A 17,592-nucleotide genomic window follows, 5' to 3' on the forward strand; every position below is an offset into this window, starting at 1 on the left:
TAACCCTAATCCTAACCCTAACCCAAACCCAAACCCTAACCCTAATCCAAACCCTAACCCTAATCCTAACCCTAACCCTAACCCTAATCCTAACCCAAACCCTAATCCAAACCCTAACCCTAATCCTAACCCTAACCCTAATCCTAACCCTAACCCAAACCCAAACCCTAACCCTAATCCAAACCCTAACCCTAATCCTAACCCTAACCCTAACCCGAACCCTAACCCTAACCCTAACCCCACCCCTAACCCTAACCCTAACCCGGTCCCTAACCCCAACTCCTAATCCTAATCCTAACCCTTACCCTAACCCAAACCCTAATCCAAACCCTAACCCTAATCCTAACCCTAACCCTAATCCTAACCCTAACCCAAACCCAAACCCTAACCCTAATCCAAACCCTAACCCTAATCCTAACCCTAACCCAAACCCTAACCCTAATCCAAACCCATCCCTAACCCTAATCCAAACCCTAACCCTAATCCTAACCCTAATTTTTTTTAAGTGACTAATCTATACTTGATCATTAATATTTCCAAGATCGTTCAAGGAAAATCCTTGAAATGTACATCCCTAGTTCCCACTGACCTCTGCTGTTGTTCCCTTTGCATTAGGGATGAGTTAATTCAATTGAAATTGAATTTCTGAGGAGTCTACCAGTCAGAAGAGCACACCAGCTTTTCACAGATATAACCGAACTTCCTGTTTCTATAGCTCACATAACAACAACTGCATTTCTTGGCAGACTGGCGTGTCAGCTGGAACCCGTGGGTAATTATCGTACGGCCATTCTGTTTGTTTCCCGTTCAGACAGTCAGAGCTGAGATCACACAGGGATTGTTTTTTTCTGTGCATGAAACACTAACAGCTGGAGGGATGTTCAATTTGGAAGAGTTGATGGAAAACAGTATTTAAAACGGTCGCTTCACAACAATACCTGACACGACATGAAGCGAAAACAAATCAGGACTTTTTCTCAGTAATCAAACAGAAGAGAGGAATGTTCCTGAAATTAGATATTGAGCAGAAAAACATCTTAAATAACCCTTTGTTTTCACAGTGATCTTTGCATGTCAGGGAAGGAAGTCTGAGGGAACTGTGTGCTCCTCTTCTTCAAATTACAAGTCAAACACTTCTTCAACAGAGGCTGGAAAATGTTCACATGTGGCTATTTTAGAGAGAGAAAATACAGAAGGCCAGATGTTGAGATTATTCTGTCAAGATTCAGCTAAGTTGATGAAGTGATACCTTAAAAGAGGAAAGCAGAAAATGATGTGAAACCTTGAATATCTCCTGAGGACATGTAGTTTAAAGGTGACATATCATGCAAAATGGACTTTTTAATGATTCTCTACCTGAAATATGTGTCCCTGTCTACAAACCCCCCCGAAAATGAAAAGAATCCATTCTGCCCCTGTTCTGATTTCTCCACCTTTCTGTAAATGTGTGCTGAAACGAGCCGTTTCAGTTCTCAGTGTTTTTCATACGTCACAACGCCATCCGGTCTGTAACAGGAAGTCAGAGCTCGGAGCTTGTTCAGCCCATAGACTGTATAAAATACAACTCAACCCCTCCTCTGTTTTTCATTCCCTGCACACACGTGTGCTAACAAGGAGCTTAGGAGGGAGGCATGCTAGTTGTAGGCTGTCTTAATAAACACAAAGGTCGGTTTGACTCCCCACGTCTGCAGATTTGAAGATCTAGTAGAGGATCTTTATTTATCATGGAAAAGTGCTAGCGCTAGTTAGCATAGCCACAGAGCTACATGTTGGTAGCTGTGTACCAAGACACACGTCGACATACTGATAAATAAAACAACAAGAAACACTAAATCTGTGACCAATCCTTCAGAAAGGTCCTGCTGCAGGCGCCTCTCCGTCAGGATCAGATTCTGGATCAGATTCAGAGGGTTGAAGTAACGTGGGTCTGTGAGCAGCCGTGTATATTCAGCCAACATGTAAACATTAGATCAACGTGCTGGAGAGCCGAGGCCACACCCACTTCCTGAGGGGGCGTGGTCAGAGAGCTCATTCTCATTTAAAGGCACAGACACAGAAAACAGCCTGTTCTGAGCAGGGCTGAAAAAGAGGGGTTTACAGGCAGACCAAAATCTGATTTCAAAGTGTTTTTTTTAGCAATAAACTTTAAAGACATGTTTTGGGGACCTCTTAGACCAATATATTTTGATGAAAAAGAGCATAATGTCACCTTTAAAAGAGGAAAGCAGAAAATGATGTGAAACCTTGAATATCTCCTGAGGACATGTAGTTTAACTTTGCTAATCAGGGTTAAAGCTTTAAAGCAAGTACTTAGTTCAGACGTTTCTAACCCATGGCTGAGAGGATCCGTCCTGCCCAGCTTCTATTTTCACACCGACAGCCGCCCCACCTTGAATCCTCCTTTCTGTTTCAGTTCACTCTAATTATGTGTCTGCTCCTGTGTTCTGAGGCCCCCCAAAACCAAACACTCATCACTCATAACTTTCCCCCCCTTGCTCTGTTTTAAAGCCACGACAGAAAAATTACCCTGGACTGACTCGCTCTGGAGTTCTCTGTCCAAGTACACACACACACACACACACCGAGGACTCTGTTTGGATCTATTTGACAGGGGTAATCAAATCTGCCTGTCTGTCTGTTGTTCGTGAGATGCAAACCTGCTGCCAACTGTGCGGCTCTGCAGGCGAGGAAATACTTCACTCTGAGAGAGAATGGAGCTCCTGTGAGTCGGTGGGTGGGTGGCTGGCTGGCAGAGGATACGGCATTCTCCTGCACCCAAAAGACGAGGACACACACGCTTCTGTCCCCTCTTGATGAATTCTCCAGTTTAATTTAAATGCTAATATGAGTTTGATGGCAGTCTTGGGGTTTCACGTCTCTCAATAGCAAGATGGATGCCTCTCCTTTCGTTCCCGGGTCTGGTTCAGCCTCCTGTTTCCCTCTCATACCTGTTGGCTTGGCTAATCCGGCAGTCGGAGTGCTACGCCCAGTTTGCCAGACTGATAATAATGAACATCCTGCAGTCTCTGGGTATGCATGCAGGAACACTGCGCAGCTTAAATAGCCTATTTACTCTCCACTGATGATGTCCAACAAGGCTTATTGGCTATTTGCATTTGCATACACCGCCCAAACTACTGTTTAAGGTTCATTAAGGTATCGATCAAAGACTTGGGATGATGGTTTGAATCATTCATGGGTGCAGCAATAATGGGGAGGGGAGCAAAAAGAGGGTAAAGGGAGAAATTGTGATAAAAAAGACGGTTGTTTCTGCAGCCTTTTCCTTATCAGCTGGTCAGACACCTTCCCTGCAGCAGTGGTTCAACTCAGGGATTAAAAAACTATGTCATAGAAATAATCAATCTCTCTGCTGAAGGTCTCGGTCAGGTTTTGAACCTCATGCATTGACATTAATTACTGTGCGTTTCAGAACAGGCTGAAATAAAGGAGAGAGAGAGAGAAAGGTCAAAGGAGAAAGACGGAAAGAAAGGAGCTACAGGGACCCTGCAGAGACACATTTGACCCCGAGTCACATCACATTATCGATTGCAAATATCAGCTGACACAGGATGGTATTTCATAGGCTTTTGCCCCGGGCAGAGTTCAAGGCCTCTTTCAGAAATAAATCCTTATTCAGAAGAGGAGAGGAGAGGGAGGGAGGTGATACCAAAGCTCCTGAGCTTGTGTTACTGGAGTGTAGCACGCTGTTGTATCGAACATTGAATATCACATGACCTCTGGTTTCTGGAGCTTTCAACATCAGTGCTTTGGAAAGTGTTTCATCCAGTCAAACAGCTTTTAACAACTTTGCAATCAGAGGAGATTAACTTAGAAACATACTGAACTGTCACACAAATATTCACAATGAAGCAGCAAACATGAGGCAAAGCACTCAGACAGCTACATCCAACAGCTTCATTCATGTTCTGCAACAGCATTAAATGTTGAAGTTTAGAGCTTTGTGCCTGCGCAAGATTTTAAAATGCAATAAACTGCACTGAAGCACAAACACTGAATGCAGAACAACTGAACAGAAGTCTTCTCAGACCTTTAATTCTCACATATTAAAGCTATATGTAACAGCAGGGCCGCTCTGAGTTTTACACACCACAAGATGTTGGTTTAATCACTGTGGTTTGACGCTTCGGATCTTTTTACCACGCTAATAGGAAGAAATACTCAAAGCTGCACAAAGCTTCATTCACCCATCACTAACAGGAAGCATCGTAAGGTCCAACAACTCAAATGTGACCTGCATCTAAACTTCTTTCCCACAAGTGAAAGCAACATGTCACTCACTAGTTTCACTGCTGAGATCTGCAGATGTTCAACACCACACATAGATCCTCACAACAGTCCAACAGGTCAAGCAACCAGGTGAACCAAGAAACTTAAAACACTGGTGCAAAATGGGACTGACAGGTAGTCCATATGAAACAGCATTTCAAGTCTCATTTGTGCTTTAAAACCGTAAACACAGAGAGTTAGAGGTGAACAGGAAGCAGCTCTGAGGGATCTAGTTATGCTCGTTAATTTGAGAACAGAAAGCTCTAGTCTCTACTTTTCACTTCCCTTTCTTTCATTTCACAAGTTGATTCAGCTTTGAATGTTTCCGCTTAAGTTCCGTCCCTTCTGACCAACTTCCTGTTTCCTTCCTACCAAAATAAGAGCGTGGGATGGTTTTGAATACTTATTAATGACTGCAAATGTGATTCATAGAACAGTTAATCTTCCAAGAACATTTTTGATATGAGGTTTTGGTAGAGTAGAGGTTTGGTTAGGTGAGTTAGAGGTGTCAGAGGTCAGAAATGATGATGCTATTCAGTTTTTGGAGATGCATTTGCTGGTGCAGGAAGAGAAAATCAATTGTGCACATCTGTAGAGGTCTAGTACTTAAAGTTTCTTCCACCACAATTTGATAAAATGTGTTTTTTGTATTTTTTCCTTTTGAAAGCTTTCATCCTGTTAGGAAAGACAAAAGAGTTTTTCAGTAAATCAGTCTGAATCTGAACAAAAATGAAGTAGAGGTCCACTTGTTCAAGCTATTTTCTTCATTTTCAGGCATGTTCTAGTTCAGGCTGCTCGAATGAAGACTCATTTTGCTGTTCTTTAACATGCATCATTATTTACCCCATATACTTTAAAATGAGCATGTCCTTCTCTAACTCTGAAGCTTAAGAATAGCTGCCCTCTGAAAACAGATCTGCAGTCTTAACCGATGGTATTTCATCTGTTTCAGCCCGGAGACAGATGCCATCTTCGAGGACAAAAACCCTCTCTGAACCCTCGATAAAGTCCCCAAAGAGCACCTTCTGTCCGGAGAAAAATCTCCTGAGAGGATGATTAAACGCCGTCTGGTATTTGGTTCAGATATTGGCTTGAACTGAATGTCAGAACACTCAATAACATCAGCAATAAGGAGCGGCCCCTGAGCTCTGAGCAGTCATCAAAAAGCGACCTTTCACAACTCTGACTGCCTGTCCTCTGTGTCCGTCCTTCAGTCCGTCTCATTACCCATTATATATGGGAACTTTCTCTCAGTGTCACAATGAAGACCTGCAAATATCATAAAAACCTGCCGGACTTTCCAAAGATCACCTGCAGAGAAAGTGACTCACGGACTCAAGGGTATAAAAGTCAGGAGTGGCAGCAGCTTAGAAGAAAAGTTGGTACAGAAGTTTAAAGCTGGAAAGCAAAATGAGAGACACAAGCTAGGAGTACTGATGATCATTTAACCGAGCACTACCGACAGCCTCAATGTGTCATAACTCTTCTTCAGCTCAAGTGAGCACACAGAGTTTTATATGCATTCCTTTGTTATCAGTAATCCTGCATGGTCTTGTTGTTCCTGAGAGCAAACAGTAAAACCCAAGGGTTTATAGAGTTCGTCAGGCCGGCATGGTGCGTCACAAACAAACACTACTTTAAAAATGTGTTCCTCAGAAATTATAACTCCAGTGAACTCGGACTTCTTCCTCGAATATCGATGAAAATGTCCTCCAAGTAAAAACACCAGACTCTTAAACACATTATGACCAGCTGTCTGTCTCATGTTGTGTAGGCCCCCATCCCTCCCCAGCTCACGCCCAACACAGCCCTGACCTGATGGGACGTGGACTCTTCTAGACCTCTGAAGGTGTGCTGTTGTATCTTGCACCAGGACCTTAGCAGCAGATCCTTTAAGTCCTGGAAGTTGTGAGGTTAGGCCTCCATGGATCAGACTTGGTTGTCCAGTACATCCTGCAGAAGCTGGGTTGGATTGAGATCTGGGGAATGCAGGGGCATAGTCTTCCCCTGCTCTGTGATCCGGTTTTGATGCTCACGTGACCATTGTAGGCTTTTTCTGCAGCAGATGGAAGCTGCAGTCAACACAACAAGCTTCCATCAGAGCGAGCATGAAGTTCTTCCGCATCTGAAGCTCAAGCAGGTCTTCTGTTGGATTGCACCATACTTGTCAACCTTTGCTCCCTATGTACATGTGTGAGCCTTGACTGCCTATGACCGGATCGCTAGTTCATTGGTTTTACTTCCTTGCACCAGTTTTGGTGACTCCTGCAGACCGGGAACACCTCACAAGAGCTGCAGATTTGCAGAAGTCAGGCTCAGTTATGCAGCTGTCACATTTTAGTCTTTGTCAAAGTCGCTCCTAGCCTTACACATGCCGTTCTTACCTGCTTCAAACACAACATATTTCAAGGACAAAATGTTCACTTGCTGGCTGATGTATCTCACTCACTGTTGCAGGTGAAATTGCAACAAGAAAATCAATGATACTCACTTTACCTAACGTCTTAAATTAGCACTTTTTGCTAATCCTAAAAGAAAAGCATCAAAAAAAGCTCCTAGGCCAGAATAACATGCAGAATACAAGAACAAATCAGTTGAATCTATAAGACACACGAGTATTAAAAATAGAAAACTACTTGGAAGGGAGGTAGGAAGAATTGTAGGACCTATCAGGTGTATTAAAGCTACAGTAGAGCTGAGGTTGATGGCAATGGTGCTCAAGAGGAAGAAGCAGGATATGAAAGTTGAGGTAAACATTGAAGAGTTGTAATATTTAACCATGGTGAATAATAATAATTTTATTTGTAGAGCACTTTTCAAAAGCCAAGTTACAAAGTGCTTCACATGCAGCAAAATAAAACAGGTAGTTCATAAAAACCCAAAAGTCAAGATCATGAAATAAACCATTTTCTAAAATACATAAAATTCCCCTAAAATAACTCTACAGGAATAAAATTGTTTTAAAATATATTTCTTAAGACGGTTAAAATAAAATAAAATAAATTCAGTTAAAATCAGGAAAGGCTCTGCGTTAAAAGTATGTTTTAAGTAAGTTAAGAAAAGCTATTTAAAGACCCATCCCAATTCAATTTCTAAAAATGAAGCCGCCTTCAGTGTCAGATCTAACAAAGTATTCCAACAAGGCTGTGCTGAGGTTTGTAAGCCCATCCACAGAAACATAACCATCATTCTATAATAACAGAATGATTACAGGCTCAATCCTCTAATGAAATTACTGTGTTTAGCTGCGTCATTAAATTGGAGCTTGGTGCAATTTGTGATAATAACAGACCCTATCACCCTGAGAGTGTATTCTTTATGTGATTCAGCATTTAAGTCTAGTTTGGTTTTATTCAAACCGTGTTCTGTATGCTTGAGACGGTATCATCTTTGCAGTCTCAACTAAAACCACATTATTGAATCTTAAAGGTGACATATCACGTATTTTTCATCAATATATATTGGTCTAAGAGGTCCCCAGAATATGTCTTTAAAGTTTATGCTCAAAAAAACACTTTGAAATCAGATTTTGGTCTGCCTGAAAACCCCTCTTCTTCAGTCCTCCTCAGAACACTCTGTTTTCCCTCTGACCACGCCCCCTCAGGAAGTGGATGTGCCTCGGCTGTCCAGCACGTTGATCTAATGTTTACATGTTGGCTGAATATACACGGCTGCTCAGAGATCACGTTACTTCAACCCTCTGAATCTGATCCAGAATCTGATCCTGACGGAGAGGCGCCTGCAGCAGGACCTTTCTGAACCATTGGTCACAGATTTAGTGTTTCTTGTTGTTTTATTTATCAGTATGTAGACGTGTGTCTTGGTACACAGCTACAAACATGTAGCTATGTGGCTATGCTAACTAGCGCTAGCACTTTTCCATGATAAATAAAAATCATCCACTAGATCTTCAAATCTGCAGACGTGGGGAGTAAAACCGACCTTTGTGTTTATTGAGACAGCCTACAACTAGCATGCCTCCCTCCTAAGCTCCTTGTTAGCACACATGTGTGCAGGGAATGAAAAACGGTTGAGTTGTATTTTATACAGTCTATGGGCTGAACAAGCTCCGAGCTCTGACTTCCTGTTACAGACCGGATGGCGTTGTGACGTATGAAAAACACTGAAAACTGAAACGGCTCGTTTCAGCACACATTTACAGAAAGGTGTAGAAATCAGAACAGGGGCAGAATGGATTATTTTCATTCTCGGGGGGTTTGTAGACAGGGACACAGATTTCAGGTAGAGAACCATTAAAAAGTCCATTTTGCATTATATGTCACCTTTAAAGAGGGGAGGTATGCCCGCAGGACTGGGGTCATCTAAAGAGAGGTTCACTCATGGTTAAGGTATTAGAAAGTCAGGTAACACATGGTTTAAAGCTTCATCTAACCAGGAGGAAAACTCAACAGTGGATAATGAACATCGTACCCCCTCGTGATGTTACCCAAACCAAACTGCTTTAGTTTTATAGTTTGTAGTTTGGGGATTTGTTAGTTTTGAATAAACCATGGAGTGCCTGTGCACCTTCCCCTCTTAAGGTTTCAATAAAGATATGATTTAGACCTAAAGTAAAAACTAAAACATACCAAAGGAGCAGTAAAAACCATCTTAGAATTTAAAATAAAACATTTTAGAGGACAATAAAACCTCCAAGTTACTTTTTATTACAATCCAGAGCACAGCCTTCCACGGCCCGTAAAAACCACAAACTGTATTTCCATCTCATCTGAACAATGCAGCCTATTGTTGTTTCATTATTCAACGTCTGAATTTTACAACATGACACCTCCAACAATTTAACAAGTCATGGCAGACGGCCCGGCTTCCTCTCAATCAGGTTCTCTGGGGCAAAGTACAAGGCCACAGTCTGTCCCGTCTCCCACACTGAAGCCCTCAGGCTGGTTATACTGTCTAATACTTAAAGCTGTATGATTGCACAATAAACAGCCGCCTGTGTTTTTATGAACATTGTTTGCCACCAATCTGGAATCAATAAATGGCACTTAAAGATTTGAGTTTAGAGGCAGTAAACTGGGAAAGCAGGAGAGTTTACGATCCTGACAGTGTAATGTGAATGTTCAATATACAGCGTGTTAAGGCTTGACTGTTACCTACTGATAAACACCTTTAAAACAGGACAAACCTGAGGGAAAAGTGAACTCAGAACAAATGAGAAGTACCTGAATAATAAAAGTCACATGAAGGTATGATGCAACAAAAGTAAGCCAAAGCCACTGTCAGGTATCATGTTGTTTGTCAGTCTTTCTGAGCAGTTTAAATCCATCACTACAGAGGCAGGTGGTGCAAGTCTATGCAAAATTGGTCGCAGGCAATGGGTCCTCACTTCAAAACGGTCTGTAGTCTGCACTCAAGTTAAATACTGATAGTTTGAAGGATTGCATCATGGAGTTTGCAAACAGTTGGTACGAGAAAGGGCTACACAGCTGCACAGGAACTGCACATTGTGGACTTTGCTGAATGCAACCATCACACAGGAAGATAGTTTAAACCCGTTTCCCTTCTCAGAGAGAGAAAACTGACTGCCTCGTTCATACCAGTGCGACTAATATTCTGCATTTTATGTCACATGATTAAAATCAAAGGACTGTTCAGTATAAATGAAGTCTGAAGAACTCACTTATTATTTGTGTATGCCAAACTATGCAGTCAAATCTTTACCATGGACAGATTTGTTTTACTATAACAACATAAAAACTCTTCTTTCCATTCATTGATTGTGAATAGTTCATTAAAATGTGAACAGGAGGTGGTTTGTCAGAAAAAAATACTCATGATTTGATGTGGATGCATTGTAAATCCAGTTAGGACCACTCTAGTCAAAGATAATTATTACATGCAAGCAATAAGTTCAATTTGGTGGTATGGTTCTGTTGTGAGAGCTCCCTGGAATACCAAAACCTGAGGCGGTGAGAGCACACCTCCGCTTCTCTTTCATTTGCATATATAAAAAGCCAAGGCAGGGAGAGCAGCAGCAAAGATGTGCTGGTGACACTTGTAAATTAAGAGCATAAAGATTGTAAATCCAGTTAGGACCACTCTAGTCAAAGATAATGATTATATGCAAGCAATAAGTTCAATTTGGTGGTATGGTTCTGTTGTGAGAGCTCCCTGGAATACCAAAACCTGAGGCAGGGAGAGCACACCTCCCCTTCTCTTTCATTTGCATATATAAAAAGCCAAGGCAGGGAGAGCAGCAGTAAAGATGTGCTGGTGACACTTGTAAATTAAGAGCATAAAGATTGTAAATCAAATTAGGACCACTCTAGTCAAAGATAATTATTATATGCAAGCAATAAGTTCAATTTGGTGGTTTGGTTCTGTTGTGAGAGCTCCCTGGAATACCAAAACCTGAGGCGGGGAGAGCACACCTCCCCTTCTCTTTCATTTGCATATATAAAAAGCCAAGGCAGGGAGAGCAGCAGCAAAGATGTGGTGGTGACACTTGTAAATTAAGAACATAAAGACCTGTTCATTGGCTGGAACCGAGGCCAAAATGTCCAGTTAAATGTTTTAAGATGCAGTCTTTAGTTTTTTGTTTTGGTGCACGTCTCAAAGACACTCCAAAAATCAATTTGATTCGATATATTCTTTTGTTAGCTTCCTCCTGTCAAATATTAATATTTCCGAATCAACCAATCAGCTGATTTTTATTCTCTCTCAATCATGCGTCATGCTTTTTGTTTAAAACCAGGAAATTAACATTGATTCAAATCAGAAAAACAGCAGCCAATTTGTAAAATGTATCAAAATGAATGAATAAATGATCAAAACAAGGTTGATTTTCTTTTGTTGTTGATCATGTAATTCAGTTGTGCAGCACTTACTCGGCTGATACTCTGCCGCCTCCTCAGCTCCTCTCTGTGAGCTTAAACCAGACCAGAAAGTTGAGTTGTGCCTCCAGAGCGGCGCTGCCTCCGAGGATTTGTTTGCAAACTGAAAATCCAATAAAGACTTTATTAAAGGTTGCCATTAAAAGTAACATTAAGCTCTGTGTACATAAAGTGAACTCTCAGAGTATCACAAAGGGGAGATGACTCCCCACCGGAGGAGCCAGAGCGTCCTCGCTCCCATTAACCTTAATAGTTGTTTCTGTTAGGCAGCATCGACGGCGGCATGTAGGTCACAGACGTGCTTTTACATCAGCATAGCAGCTTATTGATGATGGAGGAAAGTGCTACCTGTGCTCGCTTTAGAAAGCCAGGGATCAAATCCTGACCTGCAAACACAACTGGGGACATTTATGGATGTACATTTCTGCACAATTAAGACAACTTTTAACCAATAAGTTTCATTAATAACTCTTAAAAACAGCAGGTTTTCATCAAGGGGTCAAAATATATGACAATCTGGTGCCTCAATGTTTAATATGCAAGGATCTGTAGTTTGGCAAGTAATAATAAAAATGCAAAATCCAGTTTGACTCTCAAATAAAACTTTCTGAGAAAAAATCCCAGATTTTGCTCAATGCAACAATAAAATGATGACTTCAAGCAACCATTTGTACACAACAAATAAAGCTGAGCATAACTTCAAGCTGGTGGACTGTTTCAATCAAGTAAATCCCTCTCCCTATCTCTGTCCTTCTGGTGATCAGCTCATTATGCGTCACTAAAGTGGCAGGTGGTGCAAGTCTAGGCAAAAGTGGTCGCAGGCAATGGGTCCCCACTTCAAAGCTTTATGTAGGCGGGGCCTAGCGGTCTAAACGCCCCACATACAGAGGCTACAGTCCTCGTCGCAGGGGGTCGCAGGTTCGATTCCTGGCCGGTTGACCATTTCCTGCATGTCTTCCCCCGCTCTCTACTCCCCACATTTCCTGTCTCTCTTCAGCTGTCATATACAATAAAGGCAAAAAGGCCAAAAAATAAAAAATGAAAAATAACTTCATGTAGGCAGGAGTTTGCAAACTGTTGGTATGAGAAAGAGCTACACAGCCGCACAGGAATTGCACATTGGGGACTTTGCTAAATGCAATAGGAATCATCACACAGGAGGACAGTTTAAACCTTCTTCCATACCAGCGCAACTAATATTCTGCATTTCATGGCACATGGTTAAAATCAATGGACTCTTCATCTGGTGATCAGTTCATTATGCGAGTTAACTCTTCCAAGAGCTAAACTAAACAGATTCATCCTCAAAGAATCTGTCCTCCTTTCAGATGTAATGTATCTACCCCAGTCACCTCCAACTCATCTCATCAGCATCCAGCATCCTCCACCTCCTCAGCTCATCCTGCATCCTTCCTTCACCCCCGGCTCTGGGCCTCACTTCCCCTTCATGAAGGCAACACGATGGAGGCTAATCTCCAAAGACATGGCACATTTCTCCTATTTTCTAAACTTGTCAATACTTGTTTACTCATTATGAATCCCTCCTGGTTGAAACAGATGTGGTGTCAACTTCATAACAAGCACTTCTCCAATAATCCATTCACATAATTTAACTTCATTATTTTCTGCTCTGTGCTCTTTTTCTTTGCAAGCTTTCATGAGTGTGTGAGTCATTTTATTGCAGTGCCATAACCCTGGTAGTCTGAGGCAAGCCCTTCCTGGCACAGTGGCACATCAGAGTAAATAAACGGTCTGAACCTGCAAGTCTTGTAAAGCTTCTATCTACAAAGATACTATCTGCTCTCTGAGCCTTCGTTCTGCTGAGAGCTGGAAACTTGGAACAATAAAAAGATAAAAAATGCACAGCAGATATCCTCTCGAGCACGCCAAGAAAGCTTTACTTAGACACAAGGATATCCAAAGGAAGCTGTTCCTCTGTGTCTGAGTCAGAGAGAAAACTTTTATATAATGAGTTTATCATCAGCAGGAAGATGAACTTTGACCTCACAGCATGCAGAGACATAGATAATCAAACAAGTGGCCTCTTCCAGTGTGACAGGCTGAAACAGTTTGGCATTCCTTCACCAGATATGACTTTGGTCTTCACCGGAGCAATGTTCAATAACGGATATCACTCTTGAACTGAAAGAATTTACAACATCAGTGGATGTAAAGATCCGGTTTCATCATGCACAGGTGTTTCTTTTATTGATGCAGTGTTTCCTGATGACCTCTTTTTGGAAAGGCTGCAGACATATTGATTTTAAATAATCAGGTCAAAGGTCCAAGTAATGATCTGTGCATTTATTCTAAAACTGAAACATGCACGTCAGTTCTCAGACATTATTGAAATAACCCCAAAAATGCACACAGACTGACAAACCCTGTATTATCAGCTCCTCATAAACTGTTTACTACCTAGTTCTGTCACTACTTTTGCATCTTTTTTCATCAAGTCACTCATTATTGCACATTTGCAGTCTGTCAGAGAAGTTCTACATATATTAAAGTTTTATTTTGAGGCGAGTTTTTAAATGTAATCCTTTATGCTGTTTTAAATACACTGTGTGAAGTAGGGGTGACCCCAAATAGTCGAATATTGGACGATTGGTTCTAACGAGCCTTAGTCGACTGCCAAACTCATAGTTGAATATTTGCATATGAAACATGGATCATTCCATTCAAACCATGGGGGTGCTCAATGTCTAATTTTACATTATTTTCCTGTTTCCCTTAAAAATAGTGTCTCATATATCCTATTGTTATATAAATATAGACTTATTTAATGTAATTCTGAGAACAGCTCTTGAAGTGTTAAATCTCCTTAAAGTGGTAATTAAATCTCCCCTGGTAATTAAAGGTGGACTCTCCCATTTAGCGGGACCTGTGGAGCAGACGTACCTCAGCTGGCCTTTAAATCTTTCTACGTTCATGGCAGCTCAAAATGTCAGGAAATAAAACTTCAGTTGATCCTAAAACTAGTGATGAAGATGAGGAGCAGCTTCATGAAGAGGGCTGTGAGATCAAGGATTACCGGACCACACAAAAACTGTACGGGGCCAAAAGAACCAGGAGGGATACCCAAAAGCTGTCCGAAGCCTCAAAAACAATCCACAGCATCCCATCCACCTCCACACCATCAGAGAGGATATTCTCAAAGACAGGATTTACAGTCAACAAAGACAGGAGCGCACTTCTGCCCGTACACACGATGGTTTTCCTCACGTACAATTTGAAAAGAGTCAAGCGGACAAAGACGCGATGAAAGACTGTTTTAAAAGGTTCTGTTAAGAGATTTAAAAACCCTTTAGCTGGTTCAGGTTTGATTTTGAACATTATACAAATGTTTAGGCTTAAGTTGGACAGACTACCCTCTGCAGTGCTGCTCTCTGCTGTGTGAACACTGTTTAAATATCTCCTGATTCCTTTCTCTATAGTGGAGCGTTGTTCCATGTTTAACTGATGGTGGTCTTATTTGAGTTTTCTCTCCTTCGTCACCTCGTTGTTTTTGCAATATAGATTTAAAACATCTCATAATAATCTGTTGTCCCTTTTACTTTAAGCTATGAGTCTCTTAATTGTAAAGGGTTATGTGTAATATTGACATGCGGTCACCATCATGCAGACTTTGGGTCAATAAGGAAAAACAACAAACATTCCACTATTCGTCGACTATGGGCAAAATCTGATGAATCAGATTCGACTTAGCAAATCCTTAGTCGGGCTCACCCCTAGTGTGAAGCATCTTAAATTGTCTTTTTTGGCAGAAATGTACTCCATAAATGAGATTACCTTGAGTTTAATTCCTAATATTATAGGAGCCGTATTCTAGTTTATTTCTAATTTGCATAGTTTGTTCATTTTCTGCATTTTTACTTTGCCTGTTAACTTTGTCTGCACCCTCCACAGGTGATGAGTGTCTAAGTTGGGGCGCATGGCACAGAGGACGGATCACGGTGCACACCGTCATTGAACGCAGGAACTTACTTTAACTTGAACCCAAAAAAGACTGTTTTTGTTTGATTTATTGTTTTATGATGCAGCAAAAAACCTCAAGTAAATTTGAACCATCGCTCAGTGGACTTTTTGATTTGTTACTGAAAGCCTGCGCGTGTGATGTGTATGCTGTATGCTGTAACCACTGTAACACACTCCACTATCACAAACTGCCTCTCTGAAATAAAAACATGGATGCATACCAACTTCCTATCACTGAACTACGACAAATCCGACCTCATAATCATCGGCCCCAAGTCCCTCACAAATCCCATTCCAAATTTCACTCTCACTTTAAATAACTCGACTCTATCTCCTGCACCTCACATCCGTAACCTTGGAATCATTTTTGACAGCAACCTTTCTTTTCAAAACCACGTCACCCAGCTCGCTAAAACGGCCTTCTTCCACCTCCGAAACATCGCCCGCCTCCGTCCATTCCTCTCTTTCTCTGCCGCAGAAACCCTTATCCACGCATTCATCACATCCCGTTTAGATTACTGTAACAGCATCCTGTACGGCACATCATCCAAAGTCCTCCATAAACTGCAAAACATTCAAAACTCTGCTGCACGCCTCCTCACCTGCACCCGCTCCCGTGACCACATCACCCCCCAGTCCTCCAACACCTTCATTGGCTCCCCGTCCCCTACCCTACCGCATACAGTTTAAAATCCTCCTCCTCACCCACAAAGCCCTCCACCACCAGGCCCCTTCCTACCTCACTGACCTCCTCCACCACCAGGCCCCTTCCTACCTCACTGACCTCCTCCACCACCAGGCCCCTTCCTACCTCACTGACCTCCTCCACCACCAGGCCCCTTCCTACCTCACTGACCTCCTCCACCACCAGGCCCCTTCCTACCTCACTGACCTCCTCCACCATCACACTCCTTCCCGTAACCTGCGCTCCTCACACGCCAACCTCCTGTCCCCACCTCACAGAACCAAGCACCGAACCTGGGACAGAGCCTTCTCAGTAGCCGCCCCCCACCCTCTGGAACTCACTCCCCTCCCATATCCAAAACTGCTCTGACCCTTCAGCTTTCAAATCTCTTTTAAAAACTCACCTTTTTAAGTTAGCTTTTCATTTGTGATTGTACTGTTGTGTTGCTTTGTTTGATCTGTGTTACTTGTTATTTGTTTATTTTGCTTGTATTGATTTTAACAATTGTACAGTGTCTTTGAGTTTTTGAAAAAGCGCTATATAAATAAAATGTATTATTATTAATATTATTTATGCCCATACTCCATGTGGTGAAGACAAGAAGCCATGAAGGCAGGGGAAAAGGTTACAGGACGAACCTGAGTTTCAAAGTTTTCAAATATGTTTCACCCTCCAGCTAAAATACTCACAATCACTGACACCTCGTTGATACACACAAGATCTAACTCTAAGAGAGGCTTAATGTCAAAGTTCTTGTGCTCTCAAAAACAAAACAAACAAAGCATCCAAACAGGAACTTTTCTGAAGGGATAAAATGACACTGTAGGGACTTATTTAGACCCTAAGGTTCCTCTAAGGGTTCCTTTTCTCTAGATTAATAGTTCCTGAGGGGAAACAGCTCAAAAAGAAGTCATCAGTCTTCTACAAACTTTCATCTGGCTGCTAAAACAACAACAAAAACAGATTCTCATGTTGCTCCCAGCCTGCTGAACGTATGGCACACATTTAAGTAAAAGCTGTTCACCTGTTGAGTGCACCTTTATAATCCTAATAATGTTTCTGTGGACAATATATTCACTAAGTGTAGTTTACAGGAAGTTTACTTTGCATACAGACAAGAAGTCTGATGGACGTGTATCCTCCTCCTCCTCCACGTTGACAGTCTCTGATAGAGCAGCAGAGACGTCCTCGTCTTAAAAGCAGCAGCTAAGCTCTGATTTCTGTTTCCTCACTTTGAGAACTTTTTTCGCAGGGCACAGGGTGCCGAGATTAGAGGAATGTGAAACCGAGCCAGTTCAGATGTTTGGAGGAGAGATCTTCAAAGTAAACCAGCCAGCACAGCAGGGGGCTCGGCTAAAAATAGGATCCGTTACATTAGCTCATCACGAACGCTCCGACTGGGCTGGCAGTGTGACTCACTCCTGCAGGTCGGGGATGAGACACTGGGCCTCGAATCAAACACACACTCAGCACGGCAGAGCTCAGACATAATAGATGGAACTCCACACGAAGATTCCCACCCTGTGTTTGTCGTCATACTGATGTTGCCAAACAAGACGGGATGATTCCTCAGCTTCACACGCCGAGTTTAACCCCACCGGAGATCACTTAAGCTCCAGAGAAGCTCTGCCTCGGGGGACAGTTTGCATAACAAACCCTCCGTCCTGCACACTCAGAGTAAATATCAGCCTCGATGCTCTCAAGCTGTTGTGTTCAACACAGTCCAGGACGTTTGCTATGAAGTAATGGTGGAATGGACCTCGTTCTTACGACACAAACAAAGCTTAC

General features: G+C 42.1%; 1 protein-coding gene across 3 annotated transcripts in view; it reads right to left on the reverse strand.

Annotated features, from left to right (window-relative positions):
* htr4 (5-hydroxytryptamine receptor 4) overlaps window positions 1-17,592 on the reverse strand; it is a 364,595-nt gene that overhangs the window by 231,815 nt on the left and 115,188 nt on the right. Inside the window, exon 2 of one of the 3 annotated variants that reach the window (XM_034689825.1) lies at window positions 11,136-11,244. The exons of the other annotated variants lie outside the window; for them this stretch is intronic. Coding sequence (XP_034545716.1) covers window positions 11,136-11,244 — 109 coding nt within the window. The remainder of the gene's footprint in view (window positions 1-11,135; window positions 11,245-17,592) is intronic. 3 annotated transcript variants of the gene reach the window in all.

Source organism: Notolabrus celidotus, chromosome 8 (genome assembly GCF_009762535.1).
Source record: "Notolabrus celidotus isolate fNotCel1 chromosome 8, fNotCel1.pri, whole genome shotgun sequence".
In the NCBI taxonomy this organism is placed as follows: Eukaryota; Metazoa; Chordata; class Actinopteri; order Labriformes; family Labridae; genus Notolabrus; species Notolabrus celidotus.